Source organism: Danio rerio, chromosome 18 (genome assembly GCF_052040795.2).
Source record: "Danio rerio strain M-AB ecotype USA chromosome 18, GRCz13ab, whole genome shotgun sequence".
Taxonomy (NCBI): domain Eukaryota; kingdom Metazoa; phylum Chordata; class Actinopteri; order Cypriniformes; family Danionidae; genus Danio; species Danio rerio.
Window position 1 is genome coordinate 12,328,029 of NC_141038.1, and position 23,642 is coordinate 12,351,670.

The 23,642-nt window shown below is 36.6% G+C and overlaps 1 protein-coding gene across 2 annotated transcripts in view; it reads right to left on the minus strand.

Annotated features, from left to right (window-relative positions):
- The window catches only part of tspan33b (tetraspanin 33b), a 37,062-nt gene extending 19,337 nt beyond the window's left edge, over positions 1 to 17,725 (minus strand). Inside the window, exons 1-5 of one of the 2 annotated variants that reach the window (XM_087292445.1) lie at positions 17,422 to 17,725; positions 10,544 to 10,601; positions 10,319 to 10,446; positions 8,125 to 8,199; positions 1,591 to 1,686 (exon numbers count right to left, since the gene is read on the minus strand). In XM_087292445.1, the coding sequence (XP_087148571.1) occupies positions 1,591 to 1,686; positions 8,125 to 8,199; positions 10,319 to 10,446; positions 10,544 to 10,601; positions 17,422 to 17,517 (453 nt within the window). In that variant the 5' untranslated portion in view covers positions 17,518 to 17,725. The remainder of the gene's footprint in view (positions 1 to 1,590; positions 1,687 to 8,124; positions 8,200 to 10,318; positions 10,447 to 10,543; positions 10,602 to 17,421) is intronic. The other variant, NM_001045135.1, reaches the window with a different exon arrangement.
- Between the last annotated feature and the right edge of the window lie 5,917 nt (positions 17,726 to 23,642).

Sequence of the window (23,642 nt, forward strand, 5' to 3'; positions counted from 1 at the left end):
TCCTCCAACCTGGAGATGGCAAACCACCTTTTTCCGGTAGAGCACCATGGGCTCAGACATGGAGGTTCTGATTTTCATCCCAGCCACGTCACACTCGGCAGCAAACCTCCCCAGTGCATGCTTGATGAAAGTCCATGTTTGATGAAGCCAACAGAACAACATCATCTGCGAGTAACAGAAATGAAACCCTGTGGTCCCCGAACCGGACCCCCTCCAGCCCAAGGCTACGCTTTGAAATTCTGTCCATGTAAGGGGACAGCTTTTGATGAAACCAATAAAAGACATCCTTGACTTCCTAAGCTATCTGAAACGAAATGAAATCCTAGAATAATGTTTATGCGAAGCTCTCGGAAAAGTTTTGCAGGGAAAATGTAATGGATGTGATGTTTACACACGGTCCGAAAGACCTCTCTTACATTCTATGACATTAAAATGAATGCCTATACATTGTTCAAGATAAGGAGCTGCAGTATAGACCTTTTTCATGGCTGCTGCATGGAGGGCGCCATAGCGACCAGCGTCTTCTGGTAGAATGCTAAAAACTTCCGTTTACAGCGTGTACAACTGGTAATTTGCGCTCTGAAAATGGGTTTCAATAACGTTTTAAATGGATAACAGAGTGTTTTTGTGACACACAACTTATAAATGTGTCTGTTAAAGCCATTATTATCTGTCACATGTGGTTCAAGCGCGTCAGAAATACGAGAAAAGCGCTCTCCTAGTTCATGTGTCTGCCGTCAGAAATACAGTGTGTTTGTGCGTTCCCGGCCTGTCAGCTGTTAGCTCAGTGGCTCTTTAACACACACACACAGAGAGAGAGAGAGAGAGAGCAAACCAGAGTACTGGCATGAAACTTAACAGGTTTGAAAGTCGTGCAATTTACAAAAATGACCAATAAAAGTCTGTTATTGATACTCTGCTGGCTGATTTGCTGTTTATTCTAATCGCGAGCCGTTTGTGTATTTCGTGTGTTGTTTTCACCACGGTTTGTGTTTTTCTGTCATTTCGAAATGACACTAGCCTATATTTTCATTTTGTCACAGTTATTAAATCAGTGTGTCAGTGGCACAGTACAGGCTACGTGTGTGTGTCAAACATTTTGGTGAATTACATTTTTTGGGGCTGGTTATATATTTGAAATAAAGAGAAAATGTTGACTTTAGCGATGACAAGGTTTAATTTAAACTGCAGAAGATGCCGTCTGACAACAAGGGGAAAATGCCTCACAGCAACTGTTTTCCATCCTAGATCGCATTTCTTTAAATGATCTGTCCAGGAGATGGTGCTGATGGACAACAGTATTAGTTCAAAGAGGATAAAAGCAGGTAAAATAGATTAAAACTATCGTTTCAAAGCTGTCCAAACGTGACTGTTTACACGCATCAGCTGCTGAATGGAAGTTCTTCGCGTTCTCCTTGCGCTTACACGCAAAGCATAATGGGTCATCTTGCGTTCCAAGAAAAAGGTCTATAACGTCAATATTTTAGAGAATTACAGTGTATTCAGTCAATGATTTTGTCTTCAAGAAATGCAGATGACTACTCATGATGTCTGACACGCTTATGGAAATAAAGATAAAATCACCCTTACCTCTTTCTGGATGTAATCCATCAGGTTTTGCAGGTCCAGGTCGTCTCGATAATGCACAATGGCTTTCTTCACGAATTCCCCCAGAGCATCTCGTGTCTGCGAACATGACACTTTATCCAGTCTGGCCACCAAGCACATTTCCACCTGAAATCAACCTTCTACATCTGGCTTGTATATGCATATGTAAGCGTGCTACAGGAGACAGGTCGACAGCGCTAATTCACCATGGCGGCTCTAATAGCATATGCTTCAGTGTAATTAACTCTTGGGGCCCACCGAGTGTCTCCGTTTCTCCCCTGTCGGTTTCTCTAACTCTGGCACGTTCAAGCACCTCTGCATGTCATTAGCGAAGCCTCCATTCGAATGGAACATTTGCTTCCACTTTGATGTGGCAAAAGCTCTTTAATCATTACGCAGGGAAGATGCTGGAAGCGACGTCGCTAAACTGCCCTCCCTGTTCAACTGTGCGCTGCGAAGGTGAAATATATGTGTGATGTAATGCTCTCAATGGGACTGTAGAACTTCAAGGGTCCATGAGGTAATGAGTAGGTCTTGAACACACTACGCTATGCAGGATGCTTTAAAGATAAGCATGTATTTATTCATATATATTCAGTATTATGATATTGGCCCTAATGATTTGTGTAGGGACAATAAAAATGTTTTCATTTATGAATTAATAAAAATAAAAAAAAGAAGTCTTTTTCAGCAGACTTATAAAGACTATGAAGACTTGATATTAAAAATGCAAGTCATTTATGTTCCATCAAATAATCTGCAATGAATAATAATAATAACAAAACACTGTATCAAGTTTTCCAGCCAATACATACATAAATAAGAATGATCAATAACAAGTAATAACAATGACACACATTCAGTATTAATCCACACACTTGACCTATTTTGAAAATCGACCGAGTTCAGAAATGTATTTTAATTATTAATGGAAGAAGCATACGTCGCATGTGTCAATAGCCCATATAGATTTAACCTGAGAGATACAGTACAAGCATTGATCTAAATTAGATGAGAGATTACAAGCCGCACAGAGCGATTACAACTTACCACACGTTTTTAAACATATTTTGCAAATGTTGACGCAGTGGGAAGTGCTGTCGTCTCACAGCAAGAACGTCGCTGGTTCGAGCCTCGGCTCAGTTGGCGTTTCTGTGTGGAGTTTGCATGTTTTCCCTGCGTTCGCATGGGTTTCCTCCCTCCGGGTGCTCCGGTTTCCCCCACAGTCCAAAAACATGCGGGACAGGTGAAATGGGTAGGCTAAATTGTCCATAGTGTATGAGTGTGGATGTTTCCCAGAGATGGGTTGCAGCTTGAAGGCATCCGCTGCATAAAAACGTGCTGAATAAGTTGTTGGTTCATTCCGTTGTGGTGACCCCAGATTAATAAAGGGAATAAGCCAAAAAGAAAATTAATATTTTGCAAACTACAGAAAACGAGGCAACAATTACATGTTATGATCCGGTGTAAAAAAGAAACTGATCCATATGAACAGTCACAGTTACTGACAAAGTCCCTGTCAAAGACTGACAAAGTCAAATACATTATAGTCTCTGCTGCTCCTTCCTTTAATAGCAAACGGCCGGCGAAAACTGTGCTGCAGCATAGGTTATTGTATCAAAAATCCGAAAAATGACAACTAGGTTGGCTATAATGTGGTATTGTTGTGAAAATGAACTTTAACCCTTTATTCCAGCTGCTGAATCTCTATCAGTCAGTGTTTGTCATCTTTGTGTCATGATTAGTCCCGTGATCCCCCACACTCTGCCAGTGTCTGAAGGGAAAGGCACGTTCACGTTTTACCGGATCCAGCATTTTATATTTAGTGATGTACTGTATCAACGTCGAAGCGTTCAAGCAAAAGATTCAAACAGTTCAGTTTACTGTAAATTGTACATTTGCTGCATTGAACTTATTTTTAAACTCATTGAACTTATCTGTTAGACACATTCTTCAATTTAGAGTCTGTCTTCAATTCAGAGCTTCAATTTAGAGCTTTACGGCAAAGGCTGTGAATACTTATGTACATGTGATTTTTCAGGTTTTTATCTTTAATAAATTTGCAACAATTTCAAAAACTCTTTTTTTTTCCACATTGTCATTATGGGCTGTTGTGTGTAGAATTTTGAGGAAACAAATGATTTTAATCTATTTGAAATAAAGCCGTAACATAGAAAATGTGGAAAAAGTGGTGCTATGAATACTTTCCAGATGCACTGTATAGTCATAAACACTTGTTTGTAGCACCAGTGACTGTTTTCTGCTGTTTGTTATTCCTTATCATTTCTCCCTTGGAAACTGCATCGTAAGTTCTAAAATAATCGCAAAAACAGGCACACTTTTGCATTGCAAAATATTTTTTTTAAAAATAAAGAAAAAATGTGTCAAATGTACATCCAGTTTTAAAATTAGTCATATTAAAAAAAAAATTGTCATATGATAGAATATTCTTGTTTCCTGTTTTTACTAGAATAAATGCATCCTAAAAGCAACAAATAGACTAGCAAAAGAAATCCCACACAGAGTACTAGAGTATATATGCACTCAACGGGACCTCGTCTGAACTTTAAGAGTCCATGAGGTAATGGCAGACCAATAGGAAACCCTATAGTGAGAACTGACGTTATGAATAAGATGAACAATGAAAGCGAATGGCGGATTGCTTTTAAATTGACTTTCTATCCCATGAGATGGACTTAGAGTCTGAGAGATGACTGCTAAAAGAGGTTAAGCCTCCCCAAACAAGCCAAAGCCTAATGCTACAATTAATCTTTAACAATCTGCACTGTGTGAAAGTCATACCAGTGAAACACATTTGTGCCAATAAAAATGAACATAAATTGTCCGGAAAATAGACAATTTTGAAATAAGATAAACTGAATAATAACATAAAGATTTAAATAACTCAAAAATGTAACATGCTCTTCCAATATGCTTTGTTAACAATTTTCAAGGATTAGTTTTTGAAATTGACTGATTTTGTTTGCTTGTTTCCATAGATATATACACTATGGCAGTGGTTCTCAAACTGTGGTACGTGTACCACTATGGTACGCGGGCTTCCTTGTAGTGGTACGCGGAGGAATGAAATATGTCATGTACATGCTACATATATTTCTAAACGTATCAAAAATTATGTATATAATGTGCCCTATATGACATATAGCCTATATTTCTGTTGTAATCTGCCATGTTTTTTTACTGTGCAGAGTTGTAGCTGCTTTACTGGGCCTACTACGCTACTGTATTTCAATACTGCTCATTTTGGTGGTACTTGGAGAGACAATTTTTTTTCTGAGGTCGTACTTGATGAAAAAATTTTGAGAACCACTGCACTATGGCATACGGACCCTGAGCATGCATCAATACCACTGTCACATTTGTACAGTGCACCCAAGACAAAAGTCATTCAACAGCACTAGTCGAGACTAAAGCCAATCTGAAGATGTTGGACTTTTGCTCTGCGTACGGGTGTAATATGAGCAAACTAAGCTTAAAGGCAGAACATTTCATAAGTAAGATTTCTTTTTTTACGTTTTTGTGTTACGAACTTTTGTGCTAAACAAGTAACGTTACTGATGATAATACAGTCACTACTGCACTGAAGGCAAAGTAGCAGCAATGTGCACTAAATTCTAGGCTTATGCCAGTTTTGTGGAATCAAATCAGCAAACAATGTTAATCAAATATGACAACAAGATGCTGCGGTGCTAGAAACTTGTATTAATGTCAGCTAAGGAAAGTAACGGCTTTGAAGTACCTTATAAGAGTGCCTGATAACATAACAGTACCTGTGCCTCAATGTGCATACTGTCTACCCTAAATTATTGAATATTACAAATGTTATATGCCATTTAAATTTGAAAGATAGATGTGTACATTGAGATGCAGGGATATCGATGGTTCATAATGGAGATTCATTCACAAACTAATCGCTCCCTACATTACTATTAGAAATGAAAGCAGGAGAGGGGGTGTGTTTCAGGACATTCATTAGATCAAATTTAGTATCTTAGGGAGGGTGAATAACACATTTCTATGCACACAAACACAAACACACATACTCCTTGTTGGCAATGCATGTGTGGTCACTAATCCATCAATATTGTGGTGTAAAATTATAATTTTCATAATTTAAAAAAAAAATTGTATACTGACTACTAGGAAAACTCCCAATCATAGATATATGTGTATATATCCATGGTTCTGGATGGCCAGTCTCCCACTGCACTGTTCCACCCACAGTCCATTCAAAGCAGAGCTACCCTATACTAAAATGGCAGCTCTATTGACATGTTCCTTCCAATAGACCAATAGCGTAGGTGACATCTAATGTAAATATCCATGGCTTATATCCTCTTTTGGCACAAACCTATTGTGGGTCGGTCTACTCTGATTGGCTTAGCTGATTAGGAGACTTTAGTCAGTGGCTAGCGTAATAGAAAACTTTTTTCAGTAAACTTAATGGTAAGTAACACTTACAATGGTCCATGAAATAACATGAACAAACTATTAGTAATACATTTAGTTCGGTATTTATACATACTTGTTAACTTAGTTCATGTTGGTTGATGCTAACTCAGTGCATTAACTCATGTTAACAAGCACAACTTTGGATTTTAAAAATGCATTAGTTCATGTTGAATTGATTAATAAAATAATATTCATAAATACATTAACTAACATTAACTAATAGACTATTATTCTAAAGTGTTACCATTATTTATGTATTTATTTTTACTTGTGTTGCATGTTTACCTAATAACAACCACGGCCACCCCTGTGTAAACTCTGGCCACATCTGTGGCCACCCCAATATGATTTTGCTGTTGATATTATTAATTTAAATGCACTTACGCAATATTTCAATGAATAAATAAATAAATAAAATGCAGCCACCAATTATTGTGGACTGATTGGCACCATCGACACTGCTAATTAACTGCCCCTCCCCGTATAAACACAAGCTACAGTAAAGAGCTGTTTGACCGATATGCTGTTTTGGCTGCACCTCAAATAAATAAATGCATTTTGAAATCAGCTTTTCAGAATCTAGTTTATTTAGCACTTTGGTTATTTTGCTGGTTGACTTACAAAGGCCAAAAATCTCAATGATTTTGAGGATGTAGTTTGCAAAAAGCTGAAGTAATAATATTGAGGCTCAAAAAGTAATATGGATAAATTATATTATTAGGGTCTGTAGAGTGTGTGTGTATATAATAATGCCTTCTGTTTAGTTTGTTCCTTTGTCTGTGTTGTTAAATTAAATTTGGATTTGGATTTGGTATGCACGTGTAGGCTACTTGCTGATTTTTTTTCAAGGAATAAATTGCAATATTTTAAGAGTAATTAAATTAATTAAAACCACAATATTTACCAGAAGCAAAAAAGGCCCCACTTTATATTGTGGCCTTAACTAATATGTACTTACATAAGAGTTAATAGTTTGTTACAATGTACTTATTGTGTAAATACATGTATTTACTGTGTACTTATGCTTGATTAAATACATGTATGTAACTACATTTGTATTTAACTTTTGGAATTACATTTGTAAATACACTGTTGACCATTCCTTACACCTTAACCCATCCTTAAACCTACCCATACCACCAAACCTGTCCATAACCCAACCTCTATCCCAACTCAATAGCACCACAAGTGTTCTCAAATACATTATAAACACAGTAAGTACATTGTATTTATTTTTTTATGTAAGTACATAGTAGTTTAGGACACTTAATATAAAGTGGGACCGCAAAAAAAATAACATTGCATTGAACTCATAATTTTTAGCATGTGCCATGCCAAGATTTTGTGTGGCCTCATCTGGCCATCCCTAAGAAAAATCAATATGTTGAAATAAACTTATTTACCATTTTGCATGCAAATCAATAACATGCCAATGCAACTAATCTGTTTATTGTGGTCTACTAAAGAAAATCAAGTTATTAATTTGGTAATGTTAAAATATAAGCTTCCATATTTTACATCTAATGCATTGTGGTATTAAATAAAACATTTACAAAAACACCAGAGTACTTAAAAAATTCAATCGGAATAACTTTTTCGCCATTTATATCTTGGATTTCCACATACTACCTGTCTTTTGTATGCACAGGGGGGAAAAAATAGGAATGTATGGGTCTATTTCTCATTAGGCAATTAGAGAAGGCCACTGTTAAAGCCTCCCCCACAAGAGACTTGGGTCAAAACAGCAAACGAAAATGAATGTTTTTTAATTGTTAATAAAAATAAAAAATGATAATTTTTCAATTTTTTTGTTACTTTCTTCTTTCATACTGATGTATTTTGACTAATTAAAGTGCATTCATTTTTCAAGTTTAAATGTGTGTGCATAGTATGTGTGTGTGTTCATTCTCTTACATAGCATTCAAGTTATGTTCATTTTCATAGTCTCTCATATAATTCCAGAGAAATATGGCTCATGTAACAGCCTGTGTGCTTTATCACTGTTGTCTAGTTTATGCACTATGGTTTTATGTGAAAGCCCACCTGCTCAGAGTAGAAGAAGCCCAGGATTGCAATGGCCATTTGGGTAAGAAAGACCAGCGTCAGACTAAACGAGAACTAGAGGAGGAGGAAAGAACATCATGAATTCTTATATTCAAGGAAGATCGTGTAATTGCACGGTACAGATTACATTTCGAAGGTACTGATCAGATAGCAAAACAATTAAATTTATCTCCAAAAACAGCTGCTAAATAGTTTTTGTATCATTATATATGTAAAGGCTATATTCTTATATAAACCTATTAGTTATTAAGATCCACTTCATGTGAAAAATGTCTTCCACCTACAGAAATTTATTTGACTAAAATAGAGTAGCTAGTCATAAGCCTTATTTGTAGGTCTCTTTCAAAAAAAACATGTTGATTTTAGCAATTTTCCACAAAGCAAATGTTTTCTGGCCCAGCTCTGGGCCACATATTAATTTTTCCATCGGGCCAAGTACTGCAAAGTATGACGATTCTGAAGTGGCCCATAACTGGATTAAAGACAAGGGCCACACATGGGCCATAACCGGCCCGAATCTCAGCCAATTTATTACCCTTAACTGGCCCTGAACTATGCCAAAACAGGTTTATTATTCCAAGGTAGCAAAGATTTCTGGCCCAGATTTGGTATAATGCTGGCACAGGAGACATTCATCTGGCACTGACATATAGCATGTGGGCCAAACATGGCCCAGGTTTGCAGAGGTAGCACTGTCTTTAAGGCGGCACACAAGACTTGGACCAGATATCAAATGTAGTATTTGGCCCAGATGTTAAAAATGTATATGTGGGCCACGTAAGCTTGGCCTAACTTGTCCCACTTTTAAAATGCATTTAAATTCCACCAATTAGATCACTTAGAGAAAAAGCCCGGCCATAAAGTGAAATGCTACATGGGTTTATCAAATTAACTGCAGTCGTGACACACCAACATATCTGGCCCAGTTCTGGCCCAGTTATGGGTTATTGACTTGGCTGAGACTTGGTCCAGATATGGTCCATGTTTGACCCTTGTCTGGAAGCTAGACTTGGTCCAATCATGTACCATAATTCACTGCGGCATGTGGGCCAAGCAAAAGCTGATTGTGTGGGCCAGATCTGGGCCAGAAAATTTTTGAAATGGGGGAACCCAGGTAGCAAAGTATTCTGGCCCAGATTTGGTATAAGGCTGGCACAGAAGACATTCCTGCAGCACTGACATATAGCATGTGGGCCAAACATGGCCCAGGTTTGGCAGAGGTAGCTTTGTCTTTAAGGCGGCACACAAGACTTGGGCCAGATATCAAATGTAGTATTTGGGCCAGATGTTAAAAATGTATATGTGGGCCACGTAGGCTTGGCCTAACTTGACCCACTTTTAAAATGCATTTAAATTCTACCAAGCAGATGCTAAACTGGTTTATCAAATTAGCTGCAGTCGTGACACACCAACATATCTGGCCCAGTTCAGGCCCAGTTATGGGTTATTGACTTGGCTGAGACTTGGTCCAGATATGGTCCATGTTTGGCCCTTGTCTGGAAGCTAGACTTGGTTCAATCATGTACCGTAATTCACTGCAGCATGTGGGCTAAGCAAAAGCTGATTGTGTGGGCCAGAGCTGGGCCAGAGAAATGTTGCTATGTTGGATTGGTACTGATTCTCAACTCTCAACTACCAGATCAACACCACCCTTTAACCAGAAATCTCAAAAACTGAGCCATAACCCAGCCCAATGTTACCTAAACAATGTCCCACAAAGCAAATGTTTTCTGGCCCAGCTCTGGGCCACATATTAGCTTTTCCATCGGCCCAAGTACCACAAAGAATGACGGTTCTGAAGTGGCCCATAACTGGATTAAAGACAAGGGCCACACATGGGCCATAACTGGCCCAAATCTCAGCCAATTGATCACCCTTAACTGGCCCTGAACTGGGCCAAAACAGGTTTATTATTGGTACTGATTCTCAGCTATAAGTTAACCAGATCAACACCACCCTTTAACCAGAAATCTCAAAAACTGAGCCATAACCCAGCCTAATGTTACCTAAACAATGTGAACAATCACTACACTGATCTGGGCCACACACCTCCCATCCACAACTGGCCCAAAATGCATGCAGTGCCATCATTGCCATGCAAAGCAAAACACCAACAGTGCCATAATGAGGCCACATTTGGGCCAAGTCTGTTTGCTTTGTGATTTGTACTCACAATCTTAAGAAGGCGGATGTTCTCCCGCAGAGCTCCAATGCATCCACAGAAGGTGATGAAGAACATGACAACTCCCACCACTATGAGGATCACAGCCGGGTCAATTAGGAACGAGTCCCGCACGGTGTCTGTGAAGGAAAAAAAATCCCATTCAGAAACACAGCACTGCTCCATACACACATCTGCAATTCATGATGGTGAACAGAACACTCACACATCTCATACCTGTCGCTTTCTGAGCTTTAGCATACACCCCAATGGCTACGATAAGAAGAGAAAACACCTACAATGAATAAATAAACACAAATAAATAATGTGACAAGTACACGTTGGTCATCTAATGCGACTACATATTTACCGTACAATCAATGTTTCAACATCTGCAGGTCTAATATAGCTTGGCAAATATGTAACTAGCATGTTATGACTAGCCTTTTATAGCTTTTATGGAGTTTCTTTTTAAGCTTCAATGCTAAGTTCATAGAAATGTGACTATTATTTCATTTAAATTTTTGTTTTTTTGCTGAGCTAAAAATTGACTATCATACATTTTTACAATATTTACAAACAAACAATAGCACTGATTTTTTAAACATTCCACATTTAATTACTATATGCGTATTTCATGCAGCTGCCATTTAAAAAAAAAAAAACGAAAGTGAGGGGTGAGGCAGTGGCGCAGTAGGTAGTGCTGTCGCCTCACATTAAGAAGGTTGCTGGGTTGCTGGTTCGAACCATGGCTCAGTTGGCGTTTCTGTGTGGAGTTTGCATGTTCTCCCTGCCTTCGCGTGGGTTTCCTCCAGGTGCTCCGGTTTTCCCCCACAGTCCAAAGACATGTGGTACAGGTGAATTGGGTAGGCTAAATTGTCCGTAGTGTATGAGTGTGTGTGAATCTGTGTGGATGTTTCCCAGAGATGGGTTGCGGCTGGAAGGGCATCCGCTGTGTAAAAACTTGCTGGATAAGTTGGCGGGACTAAGCCGACAAGAAAATGAATGAATGAACCGAAAGTGACGGAAGTATAGGATCACCACTGTAAACATTGCAACAACATGCTGTGAACTACAAACTTTTAGCTGTTTTCACGATTTCAAATTGCATAAATGGTGTAAACATCACTTTAATATCATTCATTTAAGTTTAATTTAAACAATTAAAAGCATATTAAGCATTAAACAAAATCATAATCTCTTTATGCGTAATAAGCTAAAGTGTCCTTCTAGGCTTCAGTTCATGGCACCAGGTAAACACGTTGGGGACGCTTCCCTGCTTCAGCCTATGTAACCCGGTGATTGATAAAATGATCCAGTCCTCTGCACACATTTTCTGTTCTTTTAATTCCAACATTCCTATACATTTCTTTAAATCTATAATTGTATCTTTATCTACATCTAAAAAAAAGTTTAATTTAAAATGTAGCAACAGTTTAAGATAGAAAAAGTATGCAGTGTGCATCAGAATTTTATTAGTACACAGTTAGAATGTATAATTTCCTATAACTGTTTGTCATATTATATGCTAGTTAACCCTATCACACAAGCAAAGATGCTCTCTCCATGATGGCAATAAATTCATTAGAATACACAGACATTTAATAAAAAAGGTGTTAGTATTAGGTGACTTACATTTCAGACACATTAGCCCCTTTCACGCATACGTTATTTTACGGTAAATTTAGAGGTTAATATCCATGAAGAGCTAATGTGTGAACAGTCCTGAATGTGAAGCTTTGACATTAGTATTAAATTAGCAGAATTCCTCTTTGTCTAAGTAATGAATTTTTAAATATAACTGTAAAGTTGTTTCAGTTAATTCACAGCAATATACCATTATTACTGTGTTTCAGCCTTAAATGAATCTTTAGAATGAATCAGCCAGTGATTCAATAGCCCATTCATCATAATAGGTACTTGCTTCATTTCTAAATAAATAAGTTTGAATGATCACTATAAAGCTCTATTGGGCATTTTATTCATGATATACATTATATTTACTTTAATACATTTAGGGCATTATTTTTTATTACATGTATTGTATAAGCTATTAGTACAGTATAATCTGTTATAGGTTAGGGTAATTAGGCAAGTTGTATAACGATGGTTTGTTCTGTGGACTATCGAAACAAAATAAAGCTTAAAGGGGCTAAAAGTTTTGACCTTAAAAAGGATTTTTAAAAATTAACAACTGCTTTTACTCTAGCTGAAATGAAACAAATAAGACTTTCTCCAGAAAAAGAAATATTATCAGACATACTGTGAAAATTCCCCCCCTGAAAATTCAAAGGGGGGCTAATAATTTGATTTCAACTGTATATATATATGTACACACACACATGTATATATATATATTTACACATATATATATTTACACACACATATATATATATATATATATATATATATATATATATATATATATATATATATATATATATATATATATATATATATATATATATATATATATATACATATATATATATATATATATATATATATATATATATATATATATATATAACCACTTTTTAATTCAATTTGATGCAGACACCAGACATCACACTATTGGTACACACACTAGGCCTAAATATTTGACTATATTTGGAGAGCTAAATTCAAAAATTAATAAATTTTAAAAATAAATACATAAATAAACAAAATCACATCCACACCAGTTGCTTAGGTTATTAAAAATCTGTCTCCGAATATTGATGTTTGCCCAGAGAAATCTCAGGATTTATTAGCAGACGACCCTAGACTCGATGTTGTTTCATTTAATGAAATGGCATTCAGACTTATAAGTGGCTTTATATTGAAACAATGGATTTGATTTTGAATTATATTGGTTTCTCCACGTAAGTGTATTATTACTTTTATTTCTTTAAACAAAGACTATATTCTCAAAGCTGAAATAAAACAGCCTGTGAGCAATAGAGACCCTGCTGCCATTGCTTCTGATATTGCTTCAGTCGCTGGAAGCTTTTTCATGTGTCTGAGAGTCACTGCAGCTCCATTATGCATCTGAAGAGTCTTCAGAAAGTTGTTCAGTTTTATCAGCTCACTCCTTAAGAGTCGATGACTGACTCGGCTTGCATATGAAATATAAGGAATCAGATTAAAGAGCGATCAGATGCTTTTTTTATTGTAAAGAAACAGCCTCTCAGGAAACATAATTTTGAGTAGATCTGCACGACATTGGAAAAATCTGACATTGCAATATTTAGTTTTTCTGATCTATTTTTTTTAATATATATATTTTTACTTTTGTCAACTGGTAAAATTTTGTTTCTCGCCACTGTCACCACTGGCTGGCTTGGTTTGGGACTTGTGGAGCTACACATCAATGGATTTGCTCTTCAGAGTTTGAACTTTCAGCAGTGAAACTGTTAGAAGCACTGAACTAAACTGAACTTCAACTCTGAAAACTGGACTGACAGTTTCAATTTACTAGAACTTCTATGTTAAGCTGCTTTGACAATCTACAAAAATAAAAATAAAGATGCTATAAAAATAAAGATGAATTGACTTAAATAAGCACAAATATATTATTGTCAAGCATCTTAGAAAATAGGAATTTAAAAGAGAGATCTGTGAGTGGTGTCCTTACTTATACTGAGCGCTGTACAAGCAAAAAGAGATAAAACCGTAAAGATAAAGGAGAAATAAACAACTCTTTATGGATTCCCATGTGAGTCTAACAGTATCCCGGTACATAACCTGAATAATTAAATGTGAAATAACATTGCAAAGTCTTTACTGTATAAATGATGAAATAAAAGACATCTTTATCACTCCAAACAGGACACTTTCTCATGCCTGAATACTTTAAAATGTTTTGACATGCTCACACAGTCACAGAAATGAAACTCCATAATGATGCATTCTGAATTGATCAGTTTTAAACCCAGCATATAAACTCAACATGTGACTTTTGAGGATGCGCACATCTATTATAAAATTATACACTGTGCAGCTCTAGTTCTGTGCATTTCTGAAAAAATCCAGTCTTTGTGACTGGAACAAAAGACTAATGGATTCAGTGGTAACATTATGTCCAAAGGTCCGTCTGTTGTGTGTAAACACTGGTTTAGAATGAACAGTTTGAATTGGCAGCGGCGTTCATTTTTCACAGCATAAAGACAATTAACGGCCATCACAGTCTGCAGATCATTTCTTTTCAATGTGAGTTGGCGATTTGAGGCAATATGAGTGACAGGGACTGCTGGTAATGTGACAAAATCCAGTTCAAAATTATGCAAATGCGCAGTATGTGAGCCTTTCATTCCAATAACATTTTTTTAACATGGAATCGACTTTTCTTTCTTTTTTTTCTTGGGTTTAATTACTATTCCGAGTCCAATTCTAGATAAAAAAACAGTTTTGTTAAAACTCATGGAATGTGAGTTACATTGTTTCATTTGGAAACTATAAATGTGACTTCCACGTTATTCTAAACAGCTTTTGGAAGCCTCACATACTAATCAATGCTGAATTGTTCTTTTGTTTTTAAAAATAAAAAATACAATAAACAGCAATGGACATTTTAATAACTATAACAAAAATTTAATATTAATAAAACATCAATAATTCTTTCATTTTCTTGTCGGCTTAAGCCTGGTTTATACTTCTGCGTCAAGTGACCGGCGTAACCCACGGCACATGCAACGCGCGTAGCTGTGCATTTATACTTCTGCGCGCTGTCTCTGTTGGTCTGCATTAAAACTTCCAAATCGCTAGTTGGGAGTGAGGTGTAAATGTTCCTCTGTGTCGAGTTTCTTCGCTTTTTTTTTGCTTTTCCTGAACACTTCCTGGATGTACAAGTGGCTCAAACTCGCTCATTTTGAGGCAGGAACCAGCGGACGTGCAACAACTTTAACTATGAGGTAAACACAAAACAAAACTTTCCACCCGGAGCTCCTTCACGGGACTCCACACTTGTAAACAATCGGTCCATCAGGCTCGCACCATTCGCGCGGCTCTCGGTCCCGCCCAGACTTGTCAGCGCTACCAAGCCGACCAATCGCAGAGCTTACGCTACGCTTACGCTTACGCTACGCTACTAAAAACACTGTAGGAACCATGACAGTGGAAACCATAATTTTTGTGATGCGAGCCATTTTAAATGCTATGGTTATGTGCCATGCTGTTGTTATAGTGATATTGTAGATATTGTTACATTTTTTGAGAGGTGCACGTCAGCGACGGCGAAGGGCTATGCGTCAGCGACGTAGCATACGCTGGCGTTTGACGCAAAAATTTAAATCAGCCTTTAATCCCTTTATTAATCTGGGGTCGCCACAGCGGAATGAACCACCAACTTATCCAGCAACCAACTTATTAATAAATAAAGATTCCAGCGTTATGGATGTGACATTTGCAGTAAAAATTCAAAACATAAATTCGCAGAGAAAGTATACATTAACATTATATTGAATCATCTGTTTATATTTTCCAAAACAACTAACCATAGAGTTATGGGATCAAAAAAAATTAATCTGTGAACATTTTTATACTTTAAATGAGGAAAATAAACAAGCGTTATGGATGTGACAAAAAAAGTCTGCAAGTTTACAGTATACAATATTTTTCGTAGAAATTTTGTGAATTAAACTGCACAACCCAAAATAAATAATGCTCAACAAAAGGATAAGAGTTGGCTCTTTATAGAACAAAACTGATTGATTTTATTTTATTTTGACATTTTTGCATTTTTGAGGGAAAAGCTGTGTTATGGATGTGACACTTTTTCGTTATGGATGTGACGGATGTGAAATTGCCATTTATTTGACTTTGGTAAATAAAATATAATAGTTTGAAAACATTGACTGAGACATTTTTAGGTATTTTTAAACTACTGTAAAACACTTGCCTGCGCAAAAAATGTAGAAACGGTTTCGCTATTTTGGTGAAAACATTTTTCTTTTCATGGCAAGGTTGACATTTTCATGGAATTGCTCATATACAATTATATACACAGTACAAAACCTCAAATCAGAAAAAATGGGAGAGTATGTACAAAGTAAAGTGTATTGTGTGATTGTAGAGTTTTAGTTTTTTGTTAAGCCACATTATTATTTACCTTTTTATTTGTTGGTATGATTTTTTTTTGTCATTGTATTAAGTTGGTACTATCTTTACTTTTTGAAATATAATTGTTTTGTTAAAAAATGTTGACTACTGTAAGAAATACCTCTACCCAACTTTAGTTTCACATCTTGTTATCAATCCCTTACGGGGAGGGATGAGGCACACAGAGAACCATCTCAGACAATAGGGTGTCGAAACATCAAGATAAAAACACAGCTATGACGACAGCTAATGGTGCAAATTCATTTACAATTAAAGCAGTAAACAAAATCTGTTTAAAAGATTTGAGTTTAACAATGTTATGGGTTTGTTAAGGTTAAGGGTACTGCTGTGTACTTTGAATAAACTGAATAAATGCTGAATAATAAAAAAAATGTATGTCTATATTAAAAAAAAAATACTTGTGAATGATATGTTAAGCTTGAGCTCTATGAGTGCTTCAGCATTAAGTAAATGTCTTGCTTAGGACTGAGAGCACAAGACCATTTTTGTCTGTTTCTTCGTCTTCAAACCTGTGCAGCAACTCTTAAATCTGACAGAAGTTTTCAGGAAGCTTAAGAGTCCTGAACAAAGGCATAATATGAGGCAATTTCTGCAGTGCAAGCGATTCACTTGATTCTGAGATTGTATCACACAGTCAATACCCTGATAAAACACAACACAAGAGAAGCGCCAGAACAGATGCCTTTGTTTTGATTGCACGCACTGTATCTTTAGGGGATTCATGCCTTCCTTTGCATCCTATTCTGCCATTACATCCCAGAGAGTGGTATTTTTACTCGATAAAATTCCTCGCAATTCTATGCAAATAGAGTGCTCCGAAATGAGTCGTGTTGTGCTGAAAACATCACAGTGGAGGAACAATTGCAACAGCGAGTCTGGTGAAAAGACTAAATTACATCCCCTGATGTTTTATTCATGTCAAAGCTGGCCAAAGAGCTTATGCTCTGCCGTCTGGAAATGTCCTTTCCTTCAACGAAACCCATTCAAAACTGCAGTCAGAGGCCTCACTCACTTACCCAGAATAAAAAGCTGAAGAAGAACAGGAAGTACCGGATCCAAGGGTTGAGGAAAGAGAACATTTCCGTCCTGCTTAGGCTCACCTGCCTGTCCATTTGAACAGATTTTTAAGAAGCATAAATATAATTACAAACATACATGCCAGGTTTCAGTCTGCAGCTGTAGTCTGCAATGAAGTGCAACAGCTGCTGTACATGTATACTGAGGTGCTCTGCACATTAGTGTCTGTGGAAGCAGCCAGAGCACAGCGTTACATAAAAGCTGCCTTTGGATGCTTTGAAAGCCATTGTTTTCCATCAGTGTGGACAAGAATTTGCAGTCAGGCAAAACAGACAGGGCGTGGGATTTTCGGTGTTTCTGTTTTGACAACTCCCTATGATTATTTAACCATGGTTCTATTGCAGTTACAATAGTAAAACTTTTTTTTTTGCAGTAAAACCAAAAGGAACCACAAAATTAACATGTTTACTATTCATTAGTATTCATTCATAATTACTGTCATTTCCACACTTCAACTGTGATAACTGAACTTCATTCATTTTTCTTCAGCTTAGTCCCTTATTTGTCAGAGGTCGCCACAGTGGAATAAACTGCCAACTATTCCAGTAAATGTTTTATGCAGAGGATGCTCTTCCAGCCACAACCCAGTAATGGGAAACACCCATGCACTCTCACGTTCACACACACACCCCATGCACTACAGTCAGTTTAGTTCATCCAATTCACCTATAGAGCATGTCAATTCGAGGAAAACAGGAGCATCTAGAGAAAATCCATGCGAACAAGAGAAGAACATGCAAAACGCCACACAGAAATGCCAACTGGCCCAGCTGGGACTTGAACAGTGACCTTTATGATATGAGGCGACAGTGCTAACCACTGTGCCGCCTTTATAAGAACTTCATCTATGTTATTAATCTATGTACACAATCTACATTATAAAAAGTGCTATAGAAATAATAAAGGGATTGTGTTGAATCACATTTGATGTAAAACCATCTTAACTACAAAATGTAGCATAGATTTATTATGCCATTGGAAGTAAAACCATAGTAACTACAACAACCTTTTACAGGTGTATTGCAGTGTGGTGCCTTACCCCTTTTTTTTTTTGTGAATTCTAGTTGATTTTTTTGATGTATACTTTTTTTTTTTTTTGGAGTCGTTACTGCATAACTTTTGTTAAATATAATATAACATGCTTTGGTTCTGTGGTTCCTACAGTTATGTTTACTCTAACGTTACTGCAGTACTAATACTACAATATCACTATAACAACAGCTTGGCACATAACCATAGTATTTAAAATGGCTCGCATCACAAAAATCATGGTTTCCACTGTCATGGTTCCTACAGGGTTTTTAGTATTGCAATGGTATTAAAGTAAAGCCATGCTCTCAAAACATTGTTTTTCACAACCACAAGTATGCACAAAAAACAAACAAACAAACAAAAAAAGAATAACCAAACCAATTAAAAAAGAAAAAAAGAAAAAAGAGAAAAAAACATGGACACAACAGTTATTGTTTTTACAGAGTTATTATTACAATGTTACTGTTTTAAAACCATGGTCACAAAACCATGTTTTTTTTTCTTTTAACCATAGTATGCAGCAAAAAACCATGGTTACCAAATCCATGGTTCTTACATTGATATTACTATGATATTACTATAGTAAAACCATGGTCACAAAACCATGTTTTTTTAAACCACAGTATGCACCAAAATAAATAAATAAATAAAATAAATAAACATGGTTACTAGAGTCATTGTTCCTACAGTATTATTACTACAACATAACTATAGTAAAACCACAAAGATCACAGTATACACCAAAAACCATTGTTCCTACAGTCATGGTTTCTAGTGTTATTGCTACAATATTACTATAGTAAAACTTTGTTTTTTCATAACCACAGTATGCATAAAATATCATGATTACTATTGTCATGGCTCCTACAGTGCTATTACTACAATATTACTATGGTAAAACCATGATCACAAAACCATGTTTTTTTTTTTTTAAACCACAGAATGCATCAAAAAAGAAAAAAAAAAACATGGTTACTACAGTCATGATTCCTACTTTGTTAATACTACAACATTACTATAGTACAACCTTGGTTTTTAAAACCACGGAATACACCAAAAACAATGATTTCTACAGTCGTGGTTTCTATTATTACTACAATATTACTATAGTAAAACCATGGTCTCAAAACTACAGTTTTAAAAACCACAACAAGCACCAAAACATGGTCACTATAGTCATGGTTCCTATAGTATTATCATAATATTACTACAATATTTGTTAAACCATAGCCTCAAAACCATGATTTTTAAGATCACAATATGCACCAAAAATGCATGCTTCCTACAGTCATAGTTTCTAGTGTTGTTAATACCATATTACTATAGTAAAACTATGGTCACAAAACCATTTTTCGAACTAAAATATGCACCTTAAAGTATGGCTACTACAGTCATGTTTCCTACAGTGTTATCACAATATTACTACAATATTACTATAGCAAAACCATGTTCTCATAACCATGATTTTTAAGACCACAGTATGCACCAAAAAGCATGATTTTAACAGCCATGGTTCCTAGTGTTGCTATTACAATATTTCTATAGTAAAACCATAGTCGCAGAGCCATGTTTTTTTAAAACCACAGTATGAACAAAAAAAAGCATGGTTACTACAGTCATGGTTCCTACAGTGTTAATACTACAATATTACTATAGTGAAAACTTGGTCACAAAACCACAGTGTGCACAGTATTTACTAGACTTTTCCATAGTAAAACCATGGTTAATTTGCAATATTGTCCCCTGTCCGTCTCAGTATGAGAAGACAGACACTTAGGTGTTTTGTGAATCAGTCTGTCACCGGTTCAGAGTGATGACTTGATTATCAGAGTCTCGGTAGATCAAGGACTGTGAAACCAGGGCAGGCTGTTCAAGCTGCTGGAAAGCCATTCTAAATATAAATGACCCATCGTGAAACTGCACTTTCAGGAGTAGTTTGGACTCTGCTGCTTGTCTGACTGCCTTTTCCCACTGGGACCTCTGCTGTTTCTCTGGACTGCATCTGTAAAGCTCATTCAATCCTTTCTTCACGAGAGCCGAAGGACAATCAATCCGGTTGTTGAGAGTCTTTTGCACAGGTTTATTTGCTACAGGCCCTGAAAGCTCTTCCCCCCCTCTCTTTTCTTTGAAAGTTTGGAGACAGAGCAGTAGAGATCCAACACATTGATTTGTTTGTTTCCTCCTGACATCCACAAATATCACATCCTTTGAATGCATTATGGATCCAGTATCGTCTATCATAATTCTCATGTTACCGCGTTCAGACGCTACTCTGCAGCTTTCTGAATATACTGTAGCTATAAGAGTATTGATCTGAAGAAGAAAAGAGCACAGCATTTCTCTATAATGTCTAATGACTTTATAGGTCTGCTACAAAACAGACTGTTATAAAGCAATGCTTTGTATTGGTACTTTTACAAAGGCACGTATTATTATGAACTTTAGCAAATTTAAAAGTGTATAATTATTTTTATAATCACTGTTGCAAGCATTAAGAAACTAATGTTACAAAAATTATTAAAATTTTGGTATAGGTTGTTTTCAATCATGTGGCTCTGGTGATGTGTACAATTCAGACGGAGGGCATGAATCAAAAAAAAAAAAAAGGTGACAGAGCAAAGTCCATATTTTTGCGAGTTTTACCACATTTCAAAGGAGATGTAAATGGAAAATACAGTGCATCCAGAAAGTATTCATAGCTCTTTACTTTTTCCACATTCTATTATGTTACAGCCTTATTCAAAAATGGATTAAAATAATTTATTTCCTCAAAATTCTGCATACAATAATCTATAATGACAATGTGAAAAATTATTTTTTTTTTTAATTGTTGCAAATTTATTAAAAATAAAAACCTGAAAAATCACATGTATTCACAGACTTTGCTCAATACTTTGCTGATGCACCTTTGGCAGCAATTTCAGCCTCAAGTCTTTTTTAATCATGATTCCACAAGCTGAGGAATTCTTTGGGAATTTTTGCCCATTCCTCTTTGCAGTACCTCTCAAGCTCTATCAGGTTGGATGGGAAGTAATGGTGTACAGCCATTTTCAGATCTCTCCAGAGATGTTCAATAGGATTTAGGGTCTGGGCTCTGGCTGGGCCACTCAAGGACATTTACCGAGTTGTTGTGAAGCCACTCCATTGATATTTTGGCAATGTGCTTTGGGTCATTGTCCTGTTGGAAGATGAACCGTCGCCCCAGTCTGAGGTCAAGAGCACTCTGAAGCAGGTCTTCATTCAGGATGTCTCTGTACATTGCTGCATTCATCTTTCCCTCTAACCTGACTAATCTTTCAGTTCCTGCTGCTGAAAAACATCCCATCCCTACAGCATGATGCTGCCACCACCATGCATGGATGGTATTAGCCTGGTGATGAGCTGTGCCTGGTTTTCTCCAAATGTAACGCCTGCCATTCACTCCAAAGAGTACAATTTTAGTCTCACCAGACCAGAGAATTTAGTTTCTTATGGTCTAAGAGTCCTTCAGATGCCTTTTGGCAAATTCCAGGCAGGGCTGCTATGCGCCCTTTACTAAGGAGTGGTTTCCGTTTAGCCACTCTACCATACAGGCCTGATTGGTGGATTGCTGCACAGATGATTGTCCTTTTGTAAGGTACTCCTCTCTCCACAGAAGAATGCTGGAGCTCAGAGACCATCAGGATATTGATCACCTCCCTGACTAAGGCCCTTCTCCTCAGATCACTCAGCTTAGATGGCCGGCCAGCTCTAGGAAGGGTCCTGGTGGTTCCAAACATCTTCCACTTACGGATGATGGAGGCCACTGTGTTCACGGGAACTTTCAGAGCAGCAGAAATTTTTCTGTAACCTTCCCCAGCCTTGAGACAATCCTGTCTTGGAGTACTACAGACAATTTCTTTGTCTTCATGCTTGGTTTGTGCTTTGACGTGCACTGTCAATCCCGGGACCTTATATAGACAGGTATATGCCCTTACAAATCATGTCCAATCAACTGAATTTACCACAGGTGAACTCCAATCACGCTACTAAAACATCTCAAGACTGATCAGTGGAAACATAAAGTACCTGAGCTCAATTTAGGGCTTCATGGCAAAGGCTGTTAATACTTTTGTACGTGTTATTTTTCAGGTTATTTTAATAAATTTGCAAGAATAAAAAAAAAAAACTCTTTTTTCACATTGTAATATGGGGTATTGTGTGTAGAAGTTTGAGGAAATAAATGAATTTCATCCATTTTGGAATAAGGCTGTAACATTAAAAAGTGTAAAAGTGTTTCCATCCTAGCTTATGCACATCTTTTCTTACCGAATAAAAACTTTATGCACCTGGTCATCTCCCAGCTAAGACCAGGCTGGAAATGGCCTAAACCTCTCTAAAACCAGCTTAGTTGACCAGCTAAAACCAGCCAACCAGCTTGGGCTGGTTTAAGCAGTTTTTTTCAGTAGAGAATGCTAACACGCTGCTAATCTGTTTGATACTGCCAACATTTAGCACATTGCTAACATGATTTAACAATGATTACAATGTTTATTTTTCTTTATTCTTAAAAACCCCCTTAAACAAGGCATATTGTGTAAAAAAAAAAAAAAAAAAAACATTCTCACGTTTTAGTTTTTTTTTTTTTTTTACCATAAAGCCACAATACGTAGGGTTTTGTTCATTAAAATAATGTTTAAATCATGAGAAAAAAAATATTAGTTTTGTTAAATTAGTGACTTGGACTGTGTTCTGTGTGGCTATGTTAATAATGTCACACACCCTCGATTTCCGGATTGGTTTTATAGGAAAATAAAATATCCGTAGCGTTACTGCAATTCAATGCTATTCAATGCTTGTTCATTAAAATACCCAAAAACCACTTATAACTAATGACATGAAACATGAAACCTGTGTGACTATGCTAATACTGTAATGTCACACGCCTTCAATTTATGATTTGGTTTATAGGGGAAAAATGTTGTAGCTTTAACGGTAATGATAACATGTTGCTACTATGTTTAAAACACGCCTTAGCACAATGCTAACACTGCTTACCTGGTTAAAAAAAAAGAATGGCGTATCAGTTTGCATGATTTGACATCGTTAACATTTAGCATGTTGCTAACAGGATTTAACACAATGCTAGCAATGTTTCTTTTTAATTTAA